Source organism: Myotis brandtii, unplaced genomic scaffold (genome assembly GCF_000412655.1).
Source record: "Myotis brandtii unplaced genomic scaffold, ASM41265v1 scaffold104, whole genome shotgun sequence".
In the NCBI taxonomy this organism is placed as follows: Eukaryota; Metazoa; Chordata; class Mammalia; order Chiroptera; family Vespertilionidae; genus Myotis; species Myotis brandtii.
In genome coordinates, this window is record NW_005353497.1 from 801,014 (window position 1) to 826,941 (window position 25,928).

Below are 25,928 nucleotides of genomic sequence, written 5' to 3' on the forward strand. Positions count from 1 at the left end.
CCCCGGCTAGGGCGAAAAGGAGTCTTAAAAAATCCCCATCACATTTCTATTTAGAAATACTTGGCTTTTTAAAATACTAGAAACAGTATAAGAAAAGAATATTAGTGTGCAATTGTTGTAACTATAAAAATGGCTTCCTTGAAGTGCTTCTGAATTAATGTAATTAAGGAAATTAACTATGAAAACCTGCTCTTCCATAAAAGCATGAGAACTATAAAAGTTGTCAAAATCAACTTAATTTGGTCAGTAAAAACTAACAAGTTTTGTAGCATTTTAAAGTGCCCTATACCCATTTTCTCAGTTCCAGGGTAGACCTGAAAATGTATAGCCTTGTAACTATGGTAGCTGTGAAACCCAGCAGTTTTGTATCCTGAGAAGTGGGTTGAAGCTCCCCCTTAAGCCATTTAGATTGGACCTGTTTGGTGCCTCACTGAAAAGCTCTATTCTCAGAGCTTGTCTTTATTTGATCCGACACCCCTCACTCTCTGCAAAGAGCCCTATCTTCAGAAACAGCTGCAATTGTTTAATGTGGCAGCTGCCTTGAGGCAGTGCTAAAAAGAGGCTGAAGAAACAGAAAGGAAAAGCCGAGGGATGACATACCTGTAAAGGTTTGGAAAGGCTCCAAGATATTCTTGGGACTCTAGAGGGCGACAGGCATGTGCAAGGTTGCATTCACACCCAAGGACAAAAGGAGGCACCCATTGAAGCTGTGGCAGAACGCGAGGCTCTTCAAGCAGGAAGTGAAGGTGAAGGCACAGTGTAAGCTTCATGTTGGAGTGTTGAAGGCATATTTGAAAACATTCTCAGAGCACTTCATCAAGGCTGGGAGAGTAACTGTTTCAGGGCACCTAATGAATTTTCTGTCCAACCTTTAGCTGACCTTTAAGCTAACAAAGCAGAATGTAGTGCTCATATACAGCAAAGAATGCTCACTTTGCAGAATTAGTCCAGGTAGATTACTAAACAGCAAACTCGACAAATCCCAAGGATGTGAAGGGATTCTTTTATCCAACATTGCCCAGTCATATTTCAAATATCTAGTTTCCAACAAAAATTTGCATGTCATGTAAAGAAACAGGAAAGTGTAAGAAAGCCTAGATGTTGGACTTAATGAAACAAAATATTTAAATCAGCTTTTAAAAATATGTTCAAAGAACTAAAGCTATTTTAAAACTAATTTGAGAACAGTCTTTCACCAAGTAGAGAATAACAATAGAGAGAAATTATACTAAGAGAACTAAATAAAAATACTGGGTTGGAAATATACAATAAGTGAAATAAATCCAACAGAGGTGCTAATAGATTTGAACTTTGAACACAGGAAGAAAGGAACAAGGGAGAGACCTGTGGGACACCATCAAGTGTACTAAGATGTATAATGGGAGTCCCAGAAGGAGAGGAAGTAAAGGGGCACCTTATGTATTTGAAGAAATGCTTCAAATTTCAAAATTTGGTAAAAATCTACATCTAAGAAGTTCAACAAATGCTAAATAACAGAGAAACTCTTGGAAATAGCAAGAGAAAAGTGACCCATTGCATACAAGGGATCTTTGATAAGATTAACAACTGGATTCTCATGAGAAGTCATGGAGGCCAGGAAGTAATGAATGAAAGTGTTGAAAGGAAAAGGCAGTGAACCAAGGATTCTATATGAAGCAAATTCTCAAAAATTAAAGATATTAAGGTATTTCGTCTGGAGTGTGGCATTCTGAGAACTGAAGAATTTTATAAAGATATGGATGAATCTGTATCCTAAATCCTTTACTCCAATGAACCTCACTTAAAATGGATGTTTTCTGTTTTGGTGGATGACCCCTTCAAGGAGTTAGTTACCTTGCAAAAAGCATCCCATCTGTTTTATCTCTACAATCCCTCATCTTCAGATCCCAGCATGTTCTGGGGACAAGTACAAAGTGCCTCCTGAAAGAATGCTTTCTTTTTTTGATCCTGTATACTGATAATTTATGGAGAATACCTGTGGAAATAGATTCCGCGTGTGTTAGATCTTGAAGTAAGAAACATAATCTTAAAATTGGGTCAAATTATCAGTATGGGTACACTTACACAAGAGAGTACATCAGCTTGAATAGCTGGGAGTGGTTCTGTTTACTTGGTTGAAATTTTGACTCAGCAGTGCTTCATCTAAATGGGCGATGAGGTGCCAAAAATTCTGATACATCATAGAGAAAGGAAATAAAGACTTAGAAGGGGAAATGTTGGAGAGGATTTATGTGATTGGAACGACTCTTTATCATCATTGAGAAATGCTCTGGTGAGAAGAGAAGTAGCACTCTGAAAAGCTATAATATAGTCTGACAGGACATTTGGCCTTGGCTAATTGATCATATGATCCAAAGGACCAAAGAGATCCCATTTGATTTATCTAACTGAAAACTGCAGGTCACTACAGCTACTATAGAAGTTAAGATCCCTTATCCATTTCCCAGGCCTGATTTAATTCACATTTCCAGAGCCTTTTGAGAAAGGACCCTGCTATAAGTTTATATTATGTATATTCTTAGCCTTCTCCAAAGTAACCTGTGGCCATTTACCAGAGCAGTTATTTTTACACCAAAGAAAGAACTCCCTAGACTTTTTGCAATTATTGAACACCTGGTCTTAGTCTCATTTCTGCAAAATATTCTCCAGTGATTAACGAAGTTTTAACCAAAATCCACCACAGTGGCACCCAAACCCTTCAGGTTACTTCTCCCATTTCCTGAGTCTATGGTTAGAGTATTACGATAAGCAACTAGCAGAGCCAACACATTGTAAGAACCAGTTTCTTGTGTTTACCAAATTTTAAAGGAGTGATACAGCTGCCTTTATGTTCCAAATTGTTATGCAAACAAGGTGCTAATGTAGAATTAGATGGAATTTAAAAGGATTTCCTCTTTAGGTTGATGTAGTTCCAAAGTACTTCCTACCAAATAGTGAAGTTAATATAGAAAAATATGTATTTTAAATAAGTTATTTGCATATTTTATATCAAATTAGGCTCTCGTAAAATTCAACTTCATCAAAATGTTACGCTAAGCATTTAGCAAAATTTTAAACTGATATTCAACAACATACACTAAGTCAGATGGTCCAAGTACTGATTTGCCTTTGGATTTATAGTAATTTTTATTTTTAGTTTTTATTTTTATACAAACAAAGTAATACCATTTCTTTTTGTGCTCATTTGTGAGTTTAATTGTAATTGGCAAGAATTATAGTTTTATTATGGTCATAATAGAAACAAATGCACTTCACATATTCCTTTATTTTACCAAAATGTCTGATTCCATTAATTGAAGGGGAAAAAATCCTCCAGGACTATGCTGTAATAACAAAGATTTTCCCTGGATTTTTGTGTATGTCACTGGAGTGCAGTGTATTAAAAACCTTCAGTTATTTCTTCTCCTTCATCCCCCAAGCTTCATGCTTATAAAAAAGTTACTTCCTTTAACAAGTACTTCAGGGTAAATATGGATTAGATCCTTGAGACAAAAATCCAAACTTTATACTAAATCCTTTCATCGAAACTCATTCAAATGAAGTAAGAACAGTATTTATTAATGGAAACAAGATTTTTGTTTCAACTAATTTTCATAATTATGTTAGCCTGGTCTACTCTATACAAAAAAATGAGCATATACACACAAACCAAACAAACCAACCCCCCAGCCCCCGCCACAAATTAAAAAAAAAAAAAAATCCACCCCCAAAACAAAAAATCCTCACTTCGTAAGTGGGCAAGTTTTACATCTGAGGTAGCACAACCAAGCGAATGAATATTTATATGAATTAACTGAGGCCCTTGAGATCACCCAATTTGTTTATAACAAAATCTCTCGAGAATTTCAGTGCTTGTGAACAATTATAATTGGAACAGTCGTCTCAATTTACTTTGGCAAACTATTACTCTCAAGTGTAGTCATCTAGACCTGAAACTTAGAAAAAAATGGATTTCTATCTCAGGCAAGTATTTAATTTCTCAAAAACTAAAAATGAAAAGATTAAAATGGGAGAGGTGTGAATTCTTAAAATCAGGAATGTATTTTAACTTTGTAATTGTGAAATATATTAGTGACCTGAAAGGATACTGTTCTTCCTATTCTATTCAGCATCAATTTAAGCAGAGATGTGACTTACGTGACATACATAAAATTCCAAACACTTTGCATGTGAGAATTTTCTGAGTTATTAAATAGTAGGTGATCTCAGTCAATCTTGGCTTCATATGAAATGTTTTCCTTACAATTCTAAGTTTTCTTTAAGAAAAACTTGGAAAGCCTAACTCCCAAACCAGTTAAGTTAGAAACTGCTACTTTTAAAATGAAAACAGCACTTTATTTTTACACCACTGAATTGAAAGAATAAAAAAAGAACTACAGTTGGTATGGAGAAGTATTAGGCAGATAATCTATAAAGATGTATGGGAATAAACACTTCCCTACTTTTACCATCTTCTGCAATTGCTTGCTTCTGCTTTTTCATTCACTGACATTTCAACCCTGTCAGCTACTGTATCTTCTGATGTAGATTGGACATGGCCCTCTGACTGTCCTCCAGTGTAGGTGGGGGTGCTGTACTTTAAAAGGATAGATTTAAACTGCATCAGAGGTGCATCTGTACGAACACCCATTGGGTCAAAATGAGTTCGGCTTACTCTAAAGCCTGCTTGAGAAAGATAGCACAGAAACTTTTTTAACCTGCAGCAAGAAAAGGGAAAAAAAATGAGGTTATAATTTTATTTAAACCATTGTGTCATTAAATTATAAAATATACACGTTGCCATTGACTGGCTATCTTACTTTGGCATATTCATCCCTTTAATGCTGTGTCTGTGGATGTTGTAATAAAAGGGAGGATGTTCGGTACTGGCATCAGCCTTTTGTTTCTTGGCTAAATTTGTGATTGTTTCAGTACATTTTCTTTTTCCTGAAACACACAAATACACACACACAAAGTTAGCATTCTCTTAAAAATTAGAAACCGAATACTTTTATAACTCTATGCTATCTCAAGTCTAAATCCTCTGACACACACCATTTCAACCTATCCAGTCTTAATTCTTAAGAGAACTCATTGCAAGAATAAAATATTTTCATTTCCACTATCCTTAACTGATCGAATTTTAGTATTTAACTATTTGCTGAGTCAGAACTTCCTTTCTACCTTCTTGAATGTCAAGCCTCAATTCTATTTTCATCTTCTGAAGAAAGCTATTTGAATTCTGGGCCAATCACCTCACAGACTTCATTACTATCAATACTACTCAGAGTTTGATTAAGTTCTATCTTCTTTGTTTCATGTGTGTAGGTCTTTTCTGTATGTAAATCTTTTCCCCCCAGATTGTATTACATTATCCTGGGGATAATGCCCTTCCATTTTTATACTTGTACTCCCTACCGAATGCCAATATTTAATAAATAGGTCTTCAATGAATAACCTGTCCAAGGCTATACAACAAACAACACAAAGAAGCAGAATGATTCTCTTAAATCTAATGCTCATTACTGTATACCATACTGCCTTTTTCTTACCTCTGAAAGAGAAATTAAGTGTGCTCACATCCCAAATTATAAGAAAAGCCATACAATACATTCCTATGGCTAGAGAATAGACCTTCTGGGTAATCAATGGAATTGTTATGCATCATATGGTGATGAAAAAGTTTAAAAGAATAAGAATAATAAAATTTAATCAATTCTATCAAACAGAATTTGATCTTATTTTTGGTTCACATCGTTCTTTCAAGATATTACAGTTCTCTCAAAGGGATGCATTATATATTAGAACTATGAGTGCAGTACATGTTCATAGAAATTTTGAACTGTGTAAATACCAGATAAACAAGTTTTACTGTAATTAGGTTGTCAGTATAATAAAAAAAAAAATGCACTGTGAAATAGGCTACCAAAGAAATCTCTTTCTACTCTTTTGCTGTCTGATTTTTGCACTGATACATACACATACACACATATACATACATACCTTGTGCAATGTAATTATCTGTTGTGGTATCATCTGTAGTTTTAATAGATATACCACATTCTTCTAAAATAAAAACAAATGGGAATCAAAATATTTTACAGGATGTTATCAAGTAACAATTCAAAGTTTAAATAAAAGCTTATTTCTAAATTATATCCACACTGCTTTTCTGAATATATAGATTCTATGGCAAAACAGGGCAAGAATTACATATTTAATCCTCTACAACAACTGCTGCTTCTAATGACTTATGAGAAATGCTAGGATGTCTAATAGGCCCACCCTCAGGTCAATGGCCAGATAAAAACGACAAAAGCCCGCCGAAACCGGTTTGGCTCAGTGGATAGAGCGTCGGCCTGCGGACTGAAAGGTCCCAGGTTCGATTCCGGTCAAGGGCATGTACCTGGGTTGCGGGCACATCCCCAGTGGGAGATGTGCAGGAGGCAGCTGATCGATGTTTCTCTCCCATCGATGTTTCTAACTATCTATCTCTCTCCCTTCCTCTCTGTAAAAAATCAATAAAATATATTAAAAAAAAATTTAAAAACAAAACAAACAAAAAAAAAAAACGACAAAAGCCTATTAAAAAAACCGTAGTTTTAATGAGTGATAAGTGTATATCTTAGTTTCTGTGTCTCAATGGCTACACCTCTCAGAATTCCCTAGGGTTTCTCTTTTTAGAAAGCAGATAAGTGTAATAAAATCACAATAGACAGTACTTTTAATGTACTAAAATTTTAAAAATACATACTTTTATCTTAATAAAATCACTATTTCAGGTTCTGAATATAAAACTGAAGAAAACTATGCAATTAAAAATAAAAATTAAGCAGGTTATGATCAGACTCAGAGGGGATTTAAAAGCACACTACTTATACTGCTTTTGATTATAACATCAAATAAAGTTTAAAAAGACAGAGTATTTTGGTAATTTGTAAGCTAGTAAACGTGTTAAATTGGTTACCGTGCTTGGTGAGATTTGAAGGTGAATGAACTGAAAACTGACTTTGAGGAGTACACTCTGACTCAAAGATTAATGTCTTTATTAGGGGCTGAATGTCATCTAAACCATGGTGAAGAGATTCAATTAGCATTCTTTTGAGAAATCCAGTATTGAAGAGGGAGCTTGACCTAAAAGAAACAAAAAATCCCAAGAAAATATAGAGAATTGGGTTTGAGAGAAATGTTTATTATCTTAAATAATAAGATATATAATTAATTATATGATTGATTAAATACTGAAATTAAAAAGAATTTATGATTTAACTTAAAATTGTTTATTTCCTATTTCTCCATTCCTTTTTATCATGTTAGTTCTCCAAACTAGTGTTAGTCAAGGAAATTTCATTCACAGTTAAATCAACCCTCATAATGTGTATAACTCTGTGTTACATATAGGTGTGGAATATACACCAAAGTATAAAATATAATGTTAAGCCTATAAATCTAGACAGGGATGTAATATAATGCAGAAGTTTTAATGCATATTCCTGTAACAGTAAATATTCCATGTGTTTATGGAATTAAATGAGATGGCATGCATAAAATCTCTAGAACAAAGTATATCCTTAATGAATGGTAGCTATTATTACCAGGGTTAGCGAATACATGTGGAAAGCTATATGATTTTAAGTGTTAAATGAGCGATCAATGTAAGATTTACTAAAAAGGAATTTAGAAGTAATTTGGGTTGAAGCACTAAGGAGAGATTTCAAAGAAGTGGGGAAAGAGGAAGAGATTCTAGATGAGAGTAAAGATAGGACTATGGCTTTGAGTGAGGAAATCATAAGGCATGGGAACTCAATCCTGGGAGTGAGACAACCCAAGTTCTTGCCCTGCCTGAGCTGCCAAATTCTGGAGGTCAGTTTTAGCCAGCACTTAAAAGCACTTTGTTGTAATTTTCTCATCTATAAAATGAAGGACTTGGGCTAGATCTTCCTTCTGGATCCAGCAGCTGTTAACAATTCATTTCCCCAGTTCTGAGGTCAGTGAGTAGGATCAACATGTAGCAGATGACATAGGAAAGAGAGTACCAGAATATAAGACTAGCTAGATCATTCTTAATCTAAGGGTATTAACATAGGATAAAGATGGGGTGGTGAACACACAATACAACATACAGATGATATATTATAGAACTAGAGGCCCGGTGCACGAATTCGTGCACCAGTGGGGTCCCTAGGCCTGGCTTGCAGGATTGGGCTGAAACCAGCTCTTCGACATTCCCCGAGGGGTCCCAGATTGCGAGAGGATGCAGGCCAGGCCAAGGGACCCCTCCAGTGCACGATCGGAGCCTGGGAGGGACATGGGAGTTTGGCCAGCCAGGGAAGGACTGCGGGAGGGCTCCAGAGCGTGCCTGGCCCATCTCGCTCAGTCCCGATCAGCCAGACCTCAGCAGCAAGCTAACCTCCCAGTCAGAGCGTCTGCCCCCGGTGGTCAGTGAACGTCATAGCAACTGGTTGACCGGTCAACTGTCTGCGCCCTGGTGGTCAACGCATGTCATAGCAAGCGGTTGAGCAGCCTTAGCTTATCATAAGCTTATTACGCCTTGGACACTTAGCATATTAGGCTTTTATTATGTAGGATTGTACACCTGAAACCTATATAATTTATTAACCAATGTCTCTCCAATAAATTAAATAAAAAAGTAAAAAATAACAAAAAAGTTAACTAGACATGAAAAAAGATTTAAAAATGGGCATCAGCACAAACATTTACCATTTGTGTTAATTTTTAAGTTTAGTAGGTGGCTAAACCTTGACCTTGTAAATTAATGAGGTAGATATCTGCAATGATTCTTGTCACAATGTTGTTAGGAATTTCTGTGTACAAAAGCATATATACATTAAAAATTTGCAATTGCGTCCCATCTAAACAACTTTACCCAAAAACAAAAGGCATTTACTTGCATTTGCCCTTCTTAAAATTAATTCCTCAAAGACTTTTTATATTAGTTGGCTCTTCTTTAAAAAGTTACTGTGATCACTTTTTAACCACACCCTAGAGTTCTATAATTACCAAATAAAAATAAAAAAGCCTAATTCTTACTATTCAGAAATGAATTATAGTTTGCAGAACAGCCAGGCTTCTCTTTAATTCCACTGCCTCTTAGCACTGTCACAAACTTGGGGGAATAATGTTATAGAAAAATCTGAAAACAAAACACCTCAGGTTCATAGGGGGAGAAGTCATAATTATTTGCTTAGACTTTAAAAGATTCAATCAAAATTTGCTTGTCTTTTACCTCACATCATCAAAAGTCAACAAACAAAATCAATATATAAATCAATTCTGAATATATTATCATGCTTGGGCACACATACCATAGAGGTCCAAGTTCTATTGCTGTCTTTCCAGGCATGCTTCCATGACAGTTACAGGGCAGCTGCCTATACGGGTTTTCTGTGAAAAGATAAAAAGAAATCAAAGCAGAAATGACAGATACATAGTAGTAATTGTTATACTCATAATAATTTGCAGCTACTATATACTGAGAATCTACTATGTGTCAGATATTGTGCTAAATATTTTTATAAAATTTCAATTATACAGATCAGAGGATTAAAGCTTAAAACAGATTATAGAAATCCATGTCAAACAGATTAGAGATCTTTTAGTTAGTACATGAAATTAAATAGGAGAAGGTCTTATAAAGTCCACAAGATATCTGTATTTTAAAATCAGTGATTGGGGTAAAATTCACATGCAGTAAAATGTATACATTTTATGTGGAAAGATTAATGAACTTTGACAAATATATATATATCCATATAACTGCCATCCCATCAAAATAAAGACATTTCTCATATTTACTCTTCTGCAATTGGGAACAAAATAATTACCCTGTTCCCTAGACCTGATTCATAATCAGCCCCAAAATGTAAGCAAGAATCTAATTCAGTTTAAAGAGCAATAAGGCCCGATAGAATCACAAGGAAATTGGGGAGGTAGTTTCCAAGATGGGGCAATATTCTAGTATGAACTTTTCCAGTTCACTTAAGGTCCAGAATAGTCATTTTAAATCAGACTCTCTGCAACAAATTTCGCCCAGGCTGTTCCTAGGTGGATCATGCACTTGCTTGGAATGGCTGGATCTGATCAATCGGTCTTAGGGATACTGGTCTTTAGCTTCTCGCTATCTGATATCAATGTTATTCAGTGCAATTAAATGGCATAATACACAGTGTGAGATCTTAATTTTAGATTTACTTAAAGGCTCTGTCACTGTTTTCCTAGGGCAACTGTTTCTATATCCTGGAAAAGCAAAAATAGAAACACCTTTATAAGGGCAAAAGTCAAATTATTTTCCTTGGTTCCGAGGCCTGGCATATAGTAGAGTCTCAGTAAATGTTTATTGAATGAATTTTGTAACTGATGGCTTTTATATTCAGCCAGAAACAGAGAGGTTATCCTAACTTATGTTCCTAAAATTAGTGACAGTGGAAACTAAGTTATTTCTAGATGTTTCAATAGAGGAGGGCAGAGCTGGAGAGCGTAAATTGTATAGCACCAGTAAATAAACTCACACAAATGCCTTTTCTGTTGATGAAAGGAAGTCCAGGATAGGAAATAAAGTTAGCACTGTCATCTTTAAAACCAAAGGACAATATGTATAATTAGGGATGTGATAAAGGCTTATTTATTGGAGGCTTATACATAAATTAGACACAATTTATTGTGTCAATTAGGGGAAAAAGGGAAAATAGGTAATACTTTCAACAATAAAGATTTTTTAAAAAATAAATTAGACACAGTATACAGTCAAAAGAAACTTGAATTACCTTCTACCATATTACCATCCTTCTGAAAAATTCTCTCTTCACACCACTGACAATGTATCAGATACTGTATCTTCTTGGCTGTTTCATCTGCAGAAGTAGGCCCCCTCAAAACTCTCACAACGACCAAGACAAAATGTTCCAGAGCCACTGCAAATAGTACTTCTATGCCTTTGTTACATCGAGCTGCAGCTCTGGAAAAAAAAATTTAAGTTATTTTGGGTGCTTATCATTTTTCTTTGACATTATATTTACAATACTAACGTGGACAGTAAACTATGGGTAGGTGAAGGGAAAATAAGAAAAATTCAATTCTTAGCAGCATACTTTTAAAAGATAATTGCTATAACTCTTATACAAAATGAAACACAGGAAATAAAGGATGCTTGCTGGAGTCTTCAGTAACTAGACATTTTCCTTTATCACAGCCTCTCAATAGGACTACAGGCTCTGGTTTTCAATGTCACTTTCTTTGTTGTTATCACCACCACCTTTCTGCCTTTTTACCTGTTTTTTCTATAAAAGCTTCTTCCAAACAATGTTTACTGAATACTAACTATATGCAGGGTAGTAAGCCAGCTGCTAAATATTCAGGGAAAAGTGAATAGGCAGAGTCCTTGCTACTATTAATTTTACACACTTCTGGATTAAATTCTACTTGATGCAGCATTTATGTACTTAGTTTTCTCTCTGCAGTTACACACTAAATTTGGTTCATATATATTAATTTGAATTTGTTAGTGTAAACATTTTTAAGTAGGTCATGGGCATGTATAAACTGAACATCAGAGTTTTCAATTAGGAATAACACTTAACATCTATGAAGTCTAATCTATTTATGCTGAGGTAGGAATTTCAATCTAAATGCTGTGAAATTAGTTTTGAGGCCAGTAAGTGAGCTGGCTGATTATCCATTATATATACTTGCAATGTCCATTTATATAGCATAAGAGATTCTGAACAAGAGAGGTGCTCAAAAAAAATATTCCTTCAAATGTTTAGAAATATAGATGAGAAAGAGAGCTTTTTTTGTAGGCAAGATCATTCTGCAGAATCAGGTTATAAGCCATCATTTTGCAAATTATTTGTTTAAATAAAGATTAGATGAACATAAAACAATGACTGTTTCTCAATCTAAAAACAATCTTTGCCTTCCCTTTTCATTATGCTATCCTCTCATCTACCCTACATTGTTGAAATAACTGACTTAAAATTAACTTTCATTTTTATCTTTCTTACTACATTAATTGCTTTCAGAATATTTTTAATTGGAGAGTAAACTGACTATTTTAAGCACAAGCTTTTAAATCAAATTTTAAAAGATACAACATCAGATCACAAAACAAAGGAAGATTATAGGTATGAAATACAGAATTTGCATTTTGTGCATATTTATAAAATGAGAGAAGCACTTCTTGAATCTGTTTTTAACATATGCCCAAACATTAGGTATTACACTGTTGGCAATTCTGTACCTTGCCACTGCCGCTACAACAATTCTGGCTGCGAGTTCCTTGTAATATTCAGTTCGGACAATGTTACAGCCGTAGTGTCGCCGGGCAACATGTTGTGCCTTGGCATATAAAGAACTGATATCTGTAGAAGTCACTGATACTATGCCAAGGTTTCTTATATTTCTGAATGCAGAATCTAGATAGTTCACGGATGTTCCAAAAGGGTCTAGGTGTCTAAAATCAGAAAGAATATAGACATATTTAAAATCATATTGGTAAAAATTATATGATTGTCATTATTTCTAATAAAATTCCATGTGTTCATGAGTACTTTACAAATCTATTTTAAATACATAATTCTGTTTTAAAAGTAATAAAATTGACCATATGCTATGTTAGATTAATAAAAATAAGTCAGGATTAAAGGAAAATTGTCATGCCCAAGCATTTTATTTCAGGTGCTGGAAAATGTTCCTATTGCATTCCTTAGGCCAATGCTAAAAACAAAACTGTATTAACTGAAACAAATAAAAAGCAACAACAAACTGTCAATTTTTATATCCCCCCCCCCAAAAAAAATTCCAGACCAGTTTAGAAAGTGACACAGCAAATTTTTTCACTTACATGAAATCAAAAGATCTCAAATGCATCAGTACATTGGCATCCATTTTGGTCACCTTAATATTACCAAGCTTTTCCTCTCCTTCTTCAAGAATGTCATCACCCTCTTCTTTTTCCTTACTGTCCACCACCACTTTCAATTTGTTTAAATGGCAGTTTTCCTGAATCAAGGTCACAGAGTTTTCATTCAAGTCATTAATGGTAACCTTGACTGCATTTCCAAGATGTTTTGCCCATTGTAATCCCATTATCCCTTAGGAGAAATGGGAAAGAAAATCTGTTTTTAAATTGTAACAATTAAAAAAAGAAAGTTGTATAACAATAATATAGAATATAATTCTATAAATAAATTGTTTCAAAATCTTAGTATTTTCATAAGTAGTTCTTTTTCTACTTTCTCACTACAAAGCCTCTGAAGAAAAGTTATCAAACAAAAAGAGTTTTACAGATTTTCATTAGTATTTCTTACAAAACTTTTCTATGATCCCAGTTCAAATAAAATATCTAATTAGGAACAAGAACACACATGAAAGATTAAATCTCACTGGAAAAGTAATTATATAGTAAAGGAAACTAATTACTTATAAAGCTAGTATGAAGGTTAAAAGACAAAGGTAGTAAAAATAACTATGATTATAATAATTAGTTAAGGGAGATATATGATGAAAATGTAAAATGTGAGATTAAAAACAAAAAGTGGGTTGGGGGACAGTAATAATGTTGCATTTTATAATGGGATCAAACTTAAGTTGCTATCAACTTAAAACAGGTTGTTACAGATAAAGCTTTATGGTAACCACAAAGCAAAAACTTAGAGTAAATACATGAAAGATAAAGAAAAAGGAATATAAACATGCCACTAAGCAAAGTCATCAAACCACAAGGGAAGAGAACAAGAGATGATGAAAGGAACAAAGAGGAACTACAAAAACAACTGGAAAACAACAAAATGGCAATAAGCAATGCCTATCAATAATTATTTTATGAGGCCAGCAATACCCCCATACCAAAATCAGGTACAGTATGCCACAAGAAAAGAAAATTACCGGCCAATATTCCTGATGAACATATTGCAAAAATTCTCAACAAAATATTAGCCAACTAAATTCAACAATACATTAAAAGGATCAAACACCATGATCAAGTGGAATTTATTCCAGTGATACAAGGCTGGTTCAACATCCAAAAATCAGGCAATATGATACATATTAACAGATGAAGGATAAAAATCATATGAGTATCTTAATAGATGCAGAAAAGGCATCTGACAAAATTCAACATTGATTTATGATAAAATTCTCAAAAAAGCAAGGATAAAGGGAATGTACCTCAAAGGCCATATATGATAAGCGGCCCACAGTTAACATACTTATGGTGAAAAGTTGAAAGTTTTTCCCCTAAGATCAGGAACAAGACAAGGATTGCCACTCAAGTAATTATCTCAGACACATACACAACAGGTATATAGATTGATGATTAGGAGACATATTAACTGAAATAAAGTCTTTGTCTAGATTCTGATTTGATAAAAAAAGAGATAGTTGGGCATATCTAAACATTTAATTAAAGAATTATTCTTAATTTTTTAAGGTGTGATAATGGTATGGCTTTATTTTTTAAAAGTCCTTATCTTTTACAGATCTAACAAATGTTTACAGATGAAATGAGATATTTATGATTTGTTTCAAAATGGGATGGAGGATTGGGGACATGAGGTCTGAGATAAGTGCATGGGATAGTTACAAGACTGAGCGTGAGTTGATAATTTGTGAAGTAAGTGATGGATATAAAGGAATTCATTTATTATATCCTCCACTTTTTTATATATTAGAAATTTTTCCACAATAAAAAAATTTAACCTTGGATCTTCAATTTTTTATTATTTTATTATCATTTTTTAATCTTTACCCGAGGATATTTTTCCATTGCTTTTAAAAGAGAGTGGAAGAGAGAGGGAAAGACAGAAATATCGATGTGACAGAGACCAGGGCTCAGGCCGAGGTGGAGCCTGTAATCAAACCGAGATACGTGCCATCGCCCGGAATCAAACCTGGGACAACTTTGGTCCACACGCCGACACTCTATCCACTGCTAGGGCAATCTTCAATTTTTTATATCAAAATATTCTATGATAATCACATACATTTTCTAAGAAAAGATAGTGTACAAATCTAATTAAGCTGGATTCCAGAACAGCTTCATTACTGACCAGTGGCTCCAAAGGCATCCAGACATTCCAAAGGTTTTCGCTCCTCAGCCAGAGCAGCCAAAGTACAGAATATTAGCTGCCTAAAAGAAAGTATAATAATCTGAAATGACTTTACTCTACCATGGCTTTACCATTATAGCTTTTATTTTATTTAATAATAGTGGTGGCATTCCTATTTGAAAAAAAAAAAAAGGCCTAATAACATATTCCCTACTTAATAGTATGAGAACTAGAAGTTTGTGAAATTAAACTATGAATCAGTTGGGTTCTATTAGCAAACATTCACTATGAAAAAATGATTTTATAAGCAAGTTTTATAAATAAAAGTTTTATAAACAAAATTTTTCCACAAAAACATTGTTCATTAATTCTATAAAGTTAGGTCTACTTTACTCTCTGAGAAAGAAATTGGTCTGGCAAAAAAAAAAAAAAAAAAGAGAGAGAGAAAATAATCATTCTGAGAAATGCTAAGATAGATGATTTTCATTCTGTACCTAGTTTTAAATTTCAACACATTACACCAGCGATTTTCACCTGTTTTCATCTCATGGCACACATATATTATTTATTAAAATTCTGTAGGCAACCAAAAAGTATCTTTTGCTGATCGGACAAAAATTAAAAAAAAAAAAAAAAGAGAGAGAGAAAATAATCATTCTGAGAAATGCTAAGATAGATGATTTTCATTCTGTACCTAGTTTTAAATTTCAACACATTACACCAGCGATTTTCACCTGTTTTCATCTCATGGCACACATATATTATTTATTAAAATTCTGTAGGCAACCAAAAAGTATCTTTTGCTGATCGGACAAAAATTAAAGTGTCATTTTGATTCAGTCACACTGGATGGCCATTATTGTGAAGGCTGTTGTCATTTTTTTATTTGACAATCTAAGGGAAAAGAGTCAGTGTCCCTGACTAAACAGGTAATGCATGTTTTTAAAATTCTTGTGGCACATCTGTGCTTCTTGCGGCATACTAGATGAAAATCGCTGCATTGGAACATAAAGATTAAGAGAGGGTATATTTGTAATGATTTGGAACATCCCATAACCCTTTTCTCAATTTAGCTTACCGATTTAGTTTCATTTTGGGATTAAAATAGGAATCTGTTTTCTGAGGTACAGAATAATTAGGACAAACTTGTACATCTGTGTCTACCTCTTTCAAAATTTCAGTAGGTGGTTTAGCAGCAGAAGCTAAGATTAAAAAAAAAAGATTTCTAGTTAAATACAAAATATTATTAAATATCTAAAACAATATACACTTAAAAAGTAACTTTCCTTTATAATAATGTGTTAATGTAATTGTGTTAAAAACTGATCTACTCAGCACTGTCTCTGGAAAAAAGTAGTATTTACTGAATTAAAATTTATCAACTCAAAATCATAACTGCCTACTCCATCAATAATGATACCTAGTTAAGAGCAATCAATAAAAACAAACAAAAAAAAGCAAAAGAAAGAACAATCAACCTAAGATAGCAATGAATCCTAAAATACCTTTATTCCTCATCAAATACTATATTACATTTACATGGGTTGGCTGCTAAAGATGTTATTGTGGGATAAGTGTTAGAAAAGTGGTATCTTTGTATGATTACATTCATTAGCCAGCATGAGAAAGAATCATTATATTTCCTGAACATGCTAGATTTCAGAACACTTTCTCATAATTATGATTTAAATCACAAATTACATTAAAACAGATATAAAGTAAAGGAAAAAATTCTACATTTGCTTTACATTTGAATAATTTAGCTATAAACCCAAATGAAAAGCTGATGTATTTAAGTATATGTTTTGCATATTTAAGAAATGAGACACATATAATATGTGTGGGGAAAAATAACAGACTATATTTGGATTTCTTGATTATATTACAATCAGAATGTTAACTAAATAGCAACCATACTTCTCTTTTTACAATGCCAAATAACAGCACCCTCTCCCAGCGTTGTTATACATCTTCTCTACCCACCGAAGTGGCATCATGTACCTCACAAGGTCAGCCTTTCTCAAACCAGAGTCTGTGAGAAAATTAAGCACTATGGAAAATTATTTTAGTGACTTTTTTCAATTCTCAAAAGAAAGGTACATAATACCATTCTAGATGTATAGACATTACTTCTTTACATACAGTGGATGCCTTAGGACAGTGGTCGGCAAACTCATTAGTCAACAGAGCCAAATATCAACAGTACAACGATTGAAATTTCTTTTGAGAGCCAAATTTTTTAAACTTAAACTATATAGGTAGGTACATTGTTATTAACTTAATTAGAGTACTCCTAAGGCTTAGGAAGAGCCACACTCAAGGGGCCAAAGAGCTGCATGTGGCTCACGAGCCGCAGTTTGCCGACCACGGCCTTAGGACAATGAGGGCTTAATTCTTGAGAAGGGCTGCCTCAGTAATAATTACTAATAACTTGATACCACTCAGGATAATAAGCGGTCGTTATGTCATTTTACATACTTTTTCTAGTGTGTTTTGATAAGTATAACACAATTACTGGTGAAGGAGCCATCATTAGTATTACAGTCCTATAATCGTTCATTAAGATACCTGTATTTACTTGAGCATCGGTTGCTTTTTCTACCCACTTGTGAAATATATGTTAACTGAGGACAGAAAAACATTGTTGGGAGGCTCACAGAAAAAGGAAATCTGAAGTAAGGGTGTAGTAGTTAGCTCAGTGATTTAGTTAAGTCACTATCATTATCTCATCGATGTCTAAAAAGAATAATTGGACCATTGTTTAACGATTTACTTACTAACATGTTAATAAGATTGCTCAACTTACCAGCAATATACCTGGATTTAGTCTCTCCTTTATTCACATGGCGCCTAACATGTCCTAGCATATCAGTCCTTCTGGTGATTGTTGCTGAACAAATGATACAATGATAATGGGCGCCCATTTTACTGGATATCTAGCAAACAGAGTATTTAATTTAATACATAAATAAGTTACTAAGACAATGAAATAGAACTTTACTCAAGGTTGTAAATTTACGTATGTGTCTTGGGTTTAATGGTATAGAAGACAGTATTAATTTTGCCATGTGACATATACTTTTAAATTTAATTTTACAATAGGCTACAACTTTAATTTCTAAGATTTTCCCATTCATTCTAATCAACAAATAACTGTATCCTCTTTTCTATAAGCAGCACTTACAGATGGTATAATATTAGTAGCAGTGTGCTGGTAGATGTTTAACTGTCTCACCAGGAAAATAAAGTTCTGATTCGTAGAGTTTTCAGCTTTCTGTAGTATAAATACTCTACAATATCAAGAAAATATACTCTTTAATTTTAAGCTACAATTGTGACAAATTTCAAGTTACCAATGTGACATCAATGAACATGTATTTGGGAAAAGACAGCATTGCCACCATGCAGATATTATATAAATAACTGTAAGAGCATAGATAATAGAAACATGCAGTAAAATAATTAGCAAGTAGTGAGCTTTGAGTATTCATTACCTTTGTTTTTAATATAACTTATTCACTTTTAAGTTCATATAATTTAATTTTTTTACATATGTTTTTATTGACTTCAGAGAGGAAGGGAGAGGGAGAGGGAGAGATAGAAACATCAATGATGAGAGAGAATCATTAATCAGCTGCCTCCTGCACGTCCTCTACTGGGGATCGTGCCCTTAACTGGAATCGAACCCTAGACCCTTCAGCCCACAGGCTGACGCTCTATCCACTGAGCCAAACCGCCTAGGGCTAATTTAATTTTTAATGATGACCACATTTAGTAACCAGCTTTTAAGATTTCTGAAAATTAATGAAACATTTATTTTTCCAAGTAAAAAATTCTCACTTTATAATTTCTCACATAGCTGAGGACCAAAAGACTACTCCAATGGCACTCCTACTTTTGCTGTGTCTACCTCCTATTTACTTGGAATCATATAGCAAGTCAAGAATATTCAAGAACATTGCAAAAGATTCCTATGGTACTGTGGTTATCATATTCAAAATATCTTGGATAAGGTTCATGGACAAGCATTGTCCTGACTACTGCTTAAGAAATGATTTTTTGTAATACTTTCAACAATAAGAATTAAAAAAAAAAAAACAACAAAAAGAAATGTTATTTTTTCTCCAGCACTACTCTTTTTAGTGATCCAAAAGAAAAATTAATAATAAGCTAATATGTATTCAGGATAGAATCACCAAAAATACTTTATAATTTTTATTCCCCAAAGGTCAAATCTATTCTAAAAATGAACATATGTACTTTTAAAAAAAAGTTATCAAAGATTTCAGGAAGTTTCTTATTCTGTCCTTTGGCAGATTAATGGAAGCACACAGGAAGAATGGTGAGAATGAATCAACGCATTTATTAAATCACAGAAATTGAAGGCTCTTATTCTATAATCAAGATTTATTTTAAAAGAAAAAAATTACTTTCTATTTAATTCTCCATTCTAAAATTAGTAAATAATTTTCCTTTTGAACACAAGACAGCAATATATCTGACTGAAATTAAAACTATAAAAATTTCAATACAGCAACCCTTTTTTTCATGCATTTTATATTTTTCCCAATATGATGATCTGAAAACATTCAGACACAAAATTGTAAAGTTAACCTCATTGCTGAATATAAACATTTTAGTGTTAAAGCAAGTAAAAATTGCACATTCTTTAAAGAGGGCTAAATTTCAAAATAAATCTAACATCTGATTACCTGTTCTCCAATAATATTTGGTTTCACTGGTCGACAAGGTAAGTGGCAGATGCACATTCTGTAACCTAGAATGAAGGATGGATGGTTGTCATATCACTGTTCATTAAATATTCAATTTACACAAAATTATTGGCAAATTTTATAAGAATAACAGATTATTTTTGTATTTGTAATATCATTAATTAATTTACTTAATAAGATAGCCTTAGTTTACTTGTTATATATAGTACACCCAAATATGGGTGATCCAAGTGTGAATTCTGGTTCTGCCAAGACTATCTGTGTTATCTTGGATTAGCCACTTAGCTTCCTTAGAACTCAATTTTGTCATCTATTCTCTGCCACTTGACTTTTTCTTAGGCTTCATCTTCTCTGCCTTATGCTAATTTGCGCTACACAGACTCTTCATTTATGACACTGTCCAAAACGTGGACCCCCCAGGGCCACGCAGAGTACATAGTACAGAACAGATGCTTAATAAATGTTTGCCAAACAAAACTACTTGTGTTATATATTGCTATTGCCTAGAGAGCAACATGATCTTTTATTCATAAACACATTAAAAGAAGGGTTTGAATCCCTCAAATTTTTAAACTTAAAACACTTGATTAAGTTCACTATAAAATTCCCAAACTGGTATCAAATCTTGAATTTCATTTACATCACTTTTTAGTAAGCACAAAAATACTAACCTTCAAATTCAACTGACACTTTCCAATGTAAATTTTGAAGGTGCCGACGAAGCTTATGGCTATTACAAGCTCTAAATTTTTCCTTAGGACATAATGGACAAGCCTGTTTATTTCCTGATAAAGAAAAAAGAACTGATAAGGCACAGAATATACTACCAATTAATGCTTCAATTCAGTTACAAAAAAAGTAACCGAGGACCCCAGCCCCACCCCACTTCTTACATAATATCTTCCTTAACTTCAGTAAGACATCACCCCTGTCTCAGCGGGTAGTTAACAAAAATTGTTTTAGCACAGGGTCAGTGATTTTTACCCTAAAAATCCCCTCTCTGTGACTAGCTGCTATCCTTACTGCCACTGAGAACAAAACAGATGAAGAATGATAATCTATATATCCTTCCAGCCAAAGTGCCTGGCAGAGTCACTCTGTACTTTGGACAGGGGAAAAGGCAGAGGTTGTCACCCTCCCAGAGGGCCAGGAGCTGGGTAGAGAGAATAAGTAGCTGCTGTGGCATTCTTCTACTCTGGCAGCAACAAAAACAGTTAACATGTGGAGTTAGAAAAATGGAAGAAGAAACCCAAAGCAGTAGGAGGAATTTAATATGATTGGTGTTCTGAGACTGGAGGCCATGATTAGAAACACTGTATCCTACTATTGAATTTGTGAGGTCTTCCTTCTTTATTAGTATGTCCTTGAAAAGATTTTGGATCATCAAAATAAAAGTCTTATTTAATTAGAAATGTATCTCAAATAAAAACAGTGTACCAAAGAATTAAAACCTGAATTAAAGTTCAGACTTAAAGCAATAAAAATATACAGAAACAATCAATAACCCACTTAATAAATTTTAATCCAACAAATACCTTTCACATATAGCACACTGCAAGTATAGACACTATTTTTTTTTAATACTGGGCCTACTTCAAAAAACCATGAGGTGATCTTAAGGATGGAATCCAAGCACTAAGGATGGCAAATCAGAAAGAGAGGAGCTTAGGGCATTGACAGTACCGTGGAACTCTTGTACCAGCCCTAGATTGCTTATCTTGGTACTTATTTTACAGGAGAGAATATAAGCCTCCATATTTTTTAAGGCAATGTTTTTTTTTAAGGCAATGTGTTTTTTTGTGTTTTTTTGTTACTCCTAGCCAAATGCAATAGATATACACATAGAATACACACACCCTTCATGCACTGGTAGGATCCCTAGCAGCTGCCAGCTGCTGGCCGGGTACTCCCTCCCTTTCCCTGGCTGGCCCTGCCCCCTGGTAGAACTCCCAGAGGAACTCCTGGTCCAGGGGACAATTTGCATACTATGCTTTTATTATATAGGATTACATAGGATGAGACTGTAATTTCCCTGAGTTGTGAAGTAACTGATTCCACCGAACCTTTGCATAGAGATGACTATCAGTTTCCTGCATAAAAATATTTACTCCTCTAGTTCAACAGAATATACAAGTCTATTTCTAGCAAATTTTTCATGCTAGATAACAAACCATTAGAAATTAAGAAAACACACACACACAAACAAACATGGAAATACCTGCATCAAGATGATCTGAGTTCAATGAACTAGCAGAGTCAAAATCCCCTTCAGTTACAAAAGCTAACTTCTCTAGATCAGCAAGCTGCCTCTGAATTGAGATGTGTCTCTCTGAAAGAAAATTTAAAAATTAGAAAATTACACTTCAACAATCTATATTCCAGTTCCATTATTAATTACTTTACCTAGAGTTTGACAGTTTTATTTCCTATAGCATAATGCCCTAATACCTAGATGGAGAATACTGCTGGGACTCAGTTTATATATGACAAGTGTGCCTCAGAATGCAAACAGGAGATAAAACTACATTTATGCAACCTGACAGCTTTAAAATTTACTTAATTATTCAATATAATTCTTAAAAAATGTTTCTATTCTGTACAAAACACTGAAGAAATTAAGCCATGTTTCCTATCTTCAAAGAACTTTCAATCAGGTAGGAGAGATTAACTACTAACTGTAACACAAGGCAGAATGAAAGAATACTTGGGGTGAATATAATGTGGACACACTGAGTAAGGGGCAATTAATTCCAACAAGAGCCTCTGAGAAGGTCTTTACTGAAGAAGCGCATTAAGGTATGAACAGAATTCAGTAAGATCTGGTGGCTGGCCTTATAAACTTAAGTAATCTCATGAACAAAGGAATGTGGTATAAAAAATACAGCCACTTCTATCCCACACCTGGCTAGATGGAGTTGGTAGAAAAATATGCAGCCTCAATGTAGTACAGATAATAAAAGGCATAAATTCTATGCAAGTTGGTTTGACCTTTTTTCTTTAGGCAATGCTAAGTCTTTGCAGGTTTTTGAGAAAGTGAATATGATTTGACTGTTTCAGGAGGGTATCTCTGGCTATAGTACCAAGGATCAATAATTGAGGTGAGAAACAGATAGGTACAGGAGACTAGAAGGTAAAACCAAAGAAAAAAAAGAAGCAAAGAACTTGGGATGTGGGTGTAAAGTAAGACTGAAGAGTAAATTCAAGAATGAATCTAAGATTTCAAGTTTACATGGTTGAGAATAATGGTACCATTAACCAATAAAGGAAGAAGAAAATACTTTTGGCAGAAAGGAAGAGGAAAGGAAAAAAGGGAATTTAGTTCTTGACATAGTGTGTTTGATATACTACTGGTATTCATGTAGTAAAGTCCAGTAGGCAGTTTTGTTTTTGGAGTTCAGGAGGGATTCTGAATGGATATAAATAATAAATTCATATGTTAGGCGAAACTATGAACACGAGGAAGAAAGCCTAAGGAGAAAAAAAATGTGAAAAAGAGAAGAAAAAATTCAAAACCCAGTCCCAGAAACACACTTTCAGGTTTCTCAAATATTACACATCCTTCAAATTACATACTTCTAAATTTTGGAAGAGAACGTTTACGAAGTGGGGGCCTGAATATACAAGACTAGAAGGTGATAACTTTTAGGGACAGATCTCCAATGAGATAGGAGATGATGGGATAAGCCATAGGCTCTCTAATAGTCATTATATAATTAGGTTATACAATTTAGAACCATCAGCCTTTTAAATTTTATTCTTGACACTGCTACTGTCCTGCCTAATTCCTCTCTGAGCTTCAGTCCCAGCTCCTTTGTCTAATTCGTGGCCTTGTCTGTCTTCCCCCATCAATAAGCAGTAAGAAGGCAGGGGCTAGGTCTTATTCATCTTTGCAATGGCTAAGTGCCTAGTGCAGTAACTTGCACACAGCAGGCGCTGATGTTTGTTAAATAACTTTTAAACATCACTAGTCTTTTTGGATGCAGCAGCACAGTCTATAATTTTGGAATTTAATACAGTACTATCAGCCATTCCTTCTCAAATTTATTAAAATACAAATTTTTTACCTTACTTTTAAATGAGAAAAATTTATCATAAAGGCTTTTGGCTTCCATGGTTCAAAGGTCTGTATATATGAAACAAGATATAGATATAGATATCAATATCTATGTAAAGATGTGCTTTTTGAAATCATCCTAACTACTAAATAGTACAAAATAAAAGGAAGGGGCCTGGTAAGTTAGAAGAGAAAATGGAAAATCCTGTGGTCCACTACTAAAGAAAACTCCCAAAGACCTGTCTAAATAAAGATTCATGATATGCCTATGTACACCTCTGAAATCACTTTGTGGTTGAAGACAGCAGATATCAGGCAATCTGCACTTAAATCTACTCAACCTTTCTGGAACACACTAATAATCCAGAAGTCAAGAGAAAAACCCCTTATTAAATCAGATGCTAGGAGGTTTTGCTCACAACTTCTTCTGTTACTTCTTCCTCAATTTTCAGTTCTATTTCAGAGTTGCCACCTTCATCTTGCCTACGTAAGACAGACGTCTAAGGACTAACTAGACCATCAAGAGATAATTTTTAAAATGCGATTAATATATATTTCTAATGCATTTCCAATTTCTCAGTTGTTACCTATGTGTCCCAGGCTTCTCAAAGATTGCATTCTATGAATTACATACTTGTAAACTTTAAAACACATGAATAAATCTTCCCAAAGTGCTTAACATATTCTTGATGAGTTAGAGAAAGCATGCATTCCCTAAAGCTGCTACACCACACCCGATGAGGGAGACAACTCAGTGAACCCCCTCTACCTTCTACCCCCTACCATTGTACAACTGGCCTTATTTTGCACCTACCTAGCTCTGACCTTAAGATGAGGAGGGCCTACCTTTGTCCTCTATGGCCCAATAAATCACCACTTAGAAACATGCAAGCACATTCAGAAGCACTAACAATAATATGGGCTATACTTTTCAACAGCTGAACTTCTGACCTAATGAAATACAAAACTCCATTGGTATTTATGTCCGAGGGAAGACATAAATCCATAATTTAGTAGATTATTCAACCACTCGTCACCCTCAAATTCTTTTTGGAAGCAAACTGCTGTAGAAAATGAAATGAGAAAAACTCGTCTTTTTTGTGTATGTCCGGACATAAAACCTAGTTGAGAGCAATGGTTTCTAAATCTTGACAGCTAGGATCTGCTACAGTAAACACCGGTTGCCCCGGTTACTATGTTACATTTTCAAAGGACTCCGTGACGGAAGCTTCAGAGAAACTACCAGATCAGGTGTAACTTCCTATTTTTGCACCAGAAAAAGACCCCCTTTAACGAAGAAGCCCTCAAGCTCATTTTGCAGCACCCCTGGCCCCCACATAACCTTCATCGCAATGTCCTCGAGGCTGGTGGACATGCCTTCTCCATTCGGTGCCCGTTTGCCGCGCAGCTCGGGTCCCTCCTCCTTCCCCATCGCCCTACCCCTTCCTTTCCCATGAAAGCCACCCCAGTGAAGAAGGGCCTCCCCCGCAAGACGCACTTTCTCGCTTCTCCTGCAGCAGAAAGACCTGGGCCTCCTGCACTTACTGCTTTCAGCCTCGTCAGGGGCAGAGGCTGGGGACGGGGACAGGGCCGGGGCCGGGGCCGGAGCCAGGGCAGGGGCTGGGGCTGGAGTCGGAGCCGAGTCCGGGGCCGGAGCTGGGACCCGAGCCGAGTCCGGGGCCGAGGTCGGGACCTGGGCCGGAGCCACCTCCTCCTCCTCCTCCGCCATATTCTCCATAGTTACCGCCTCCGTGCCAGACCCGCGCGGGGAGCAGGAGTGAGCTCACGGCGGGGTCAGAAAACCAGCTTGAATGCCCAGAGGGCTGGATCCGAGGAGTGGGAAAGCTAGTGGGGAGGGCGGGCTGCGTGCAACAGACAAAAGAGGAAGAACCAGTGACCAGTGCCTGTCAGCAGAAGAATTAAAAGCCAGAGGCAGCGATTCACGGTTCTATCCGCTTCCCTTTCCCCGAGGCGTTACGACGCCACCACTCACTGCGCAGAAGCGACCTGGGGACGGCGACCAATGAGGTCAGAGAGTTCTGTTTCCACCGTGCGTACCGGTTCCAGCCGTCAACCACCCAACGGAGCCAAGACTAC

The 25,928-nt window shown here is 35.1% G+C and overlaps 1 protein-coding gene across 2 annotated transcripts; it reads right to left on the reverse strand.

Moving 5' to 3' along the window:
• Positions 1-3,531: 3,531 nt before the first annotated feature.
• TRMT1L (tRNA methyltransferase 1-like) lies at positions 3,532-25,903 on the reverse strand. 2 transcript variants are annotated; one of them, XM_014538099.1, is made up of 15 exons: positions 25,174-25,191; positions 21,996-22,106; positions 20,449-20,562; positions 19,757-19,821; positions 17,851-17,980; positions 16,123-16,246; positions 15,045-15,124; positions 12,839-13,088; positions 12,236-12,448; positions 10,764-10,954; positions 9,306-9,384; positions 6,947-7,113; positions 5,983-6,045; positions 4,800-4,926; positions 3,532-4,697 (listed from the first exon to the last, which is right to left on the reverse strand). In XM_014538099.1, the coding sequence occupies exons 4-15, from the start codon at positions 19,811-19,813 to the stop codon at positions 4,445-4,447; spliced, it is 1,734 nt and encodes a 577-aa protein (XP_014393585.1). In that variant the 5' UTR covers positions 19,814-19,821; positions 20,449-20,562; positions 21,996-22,106; positions 25,174-25,191; the 3' UTR covers positions 3,532-4,444. The 2 variants fall into 2 exon arrangements, with proteins under 2 accessions (XP_014393585.1, XP_005856727.1); XM_005856665.2 differs by lacking the exon at positions 25,174-25,191 and adding an exon at positions 25,377-25,903 and having other exon boundaries at positions 4,311-4,697.
• Positions 25,904-25,928: the final 25 nt, after the last annotated feature.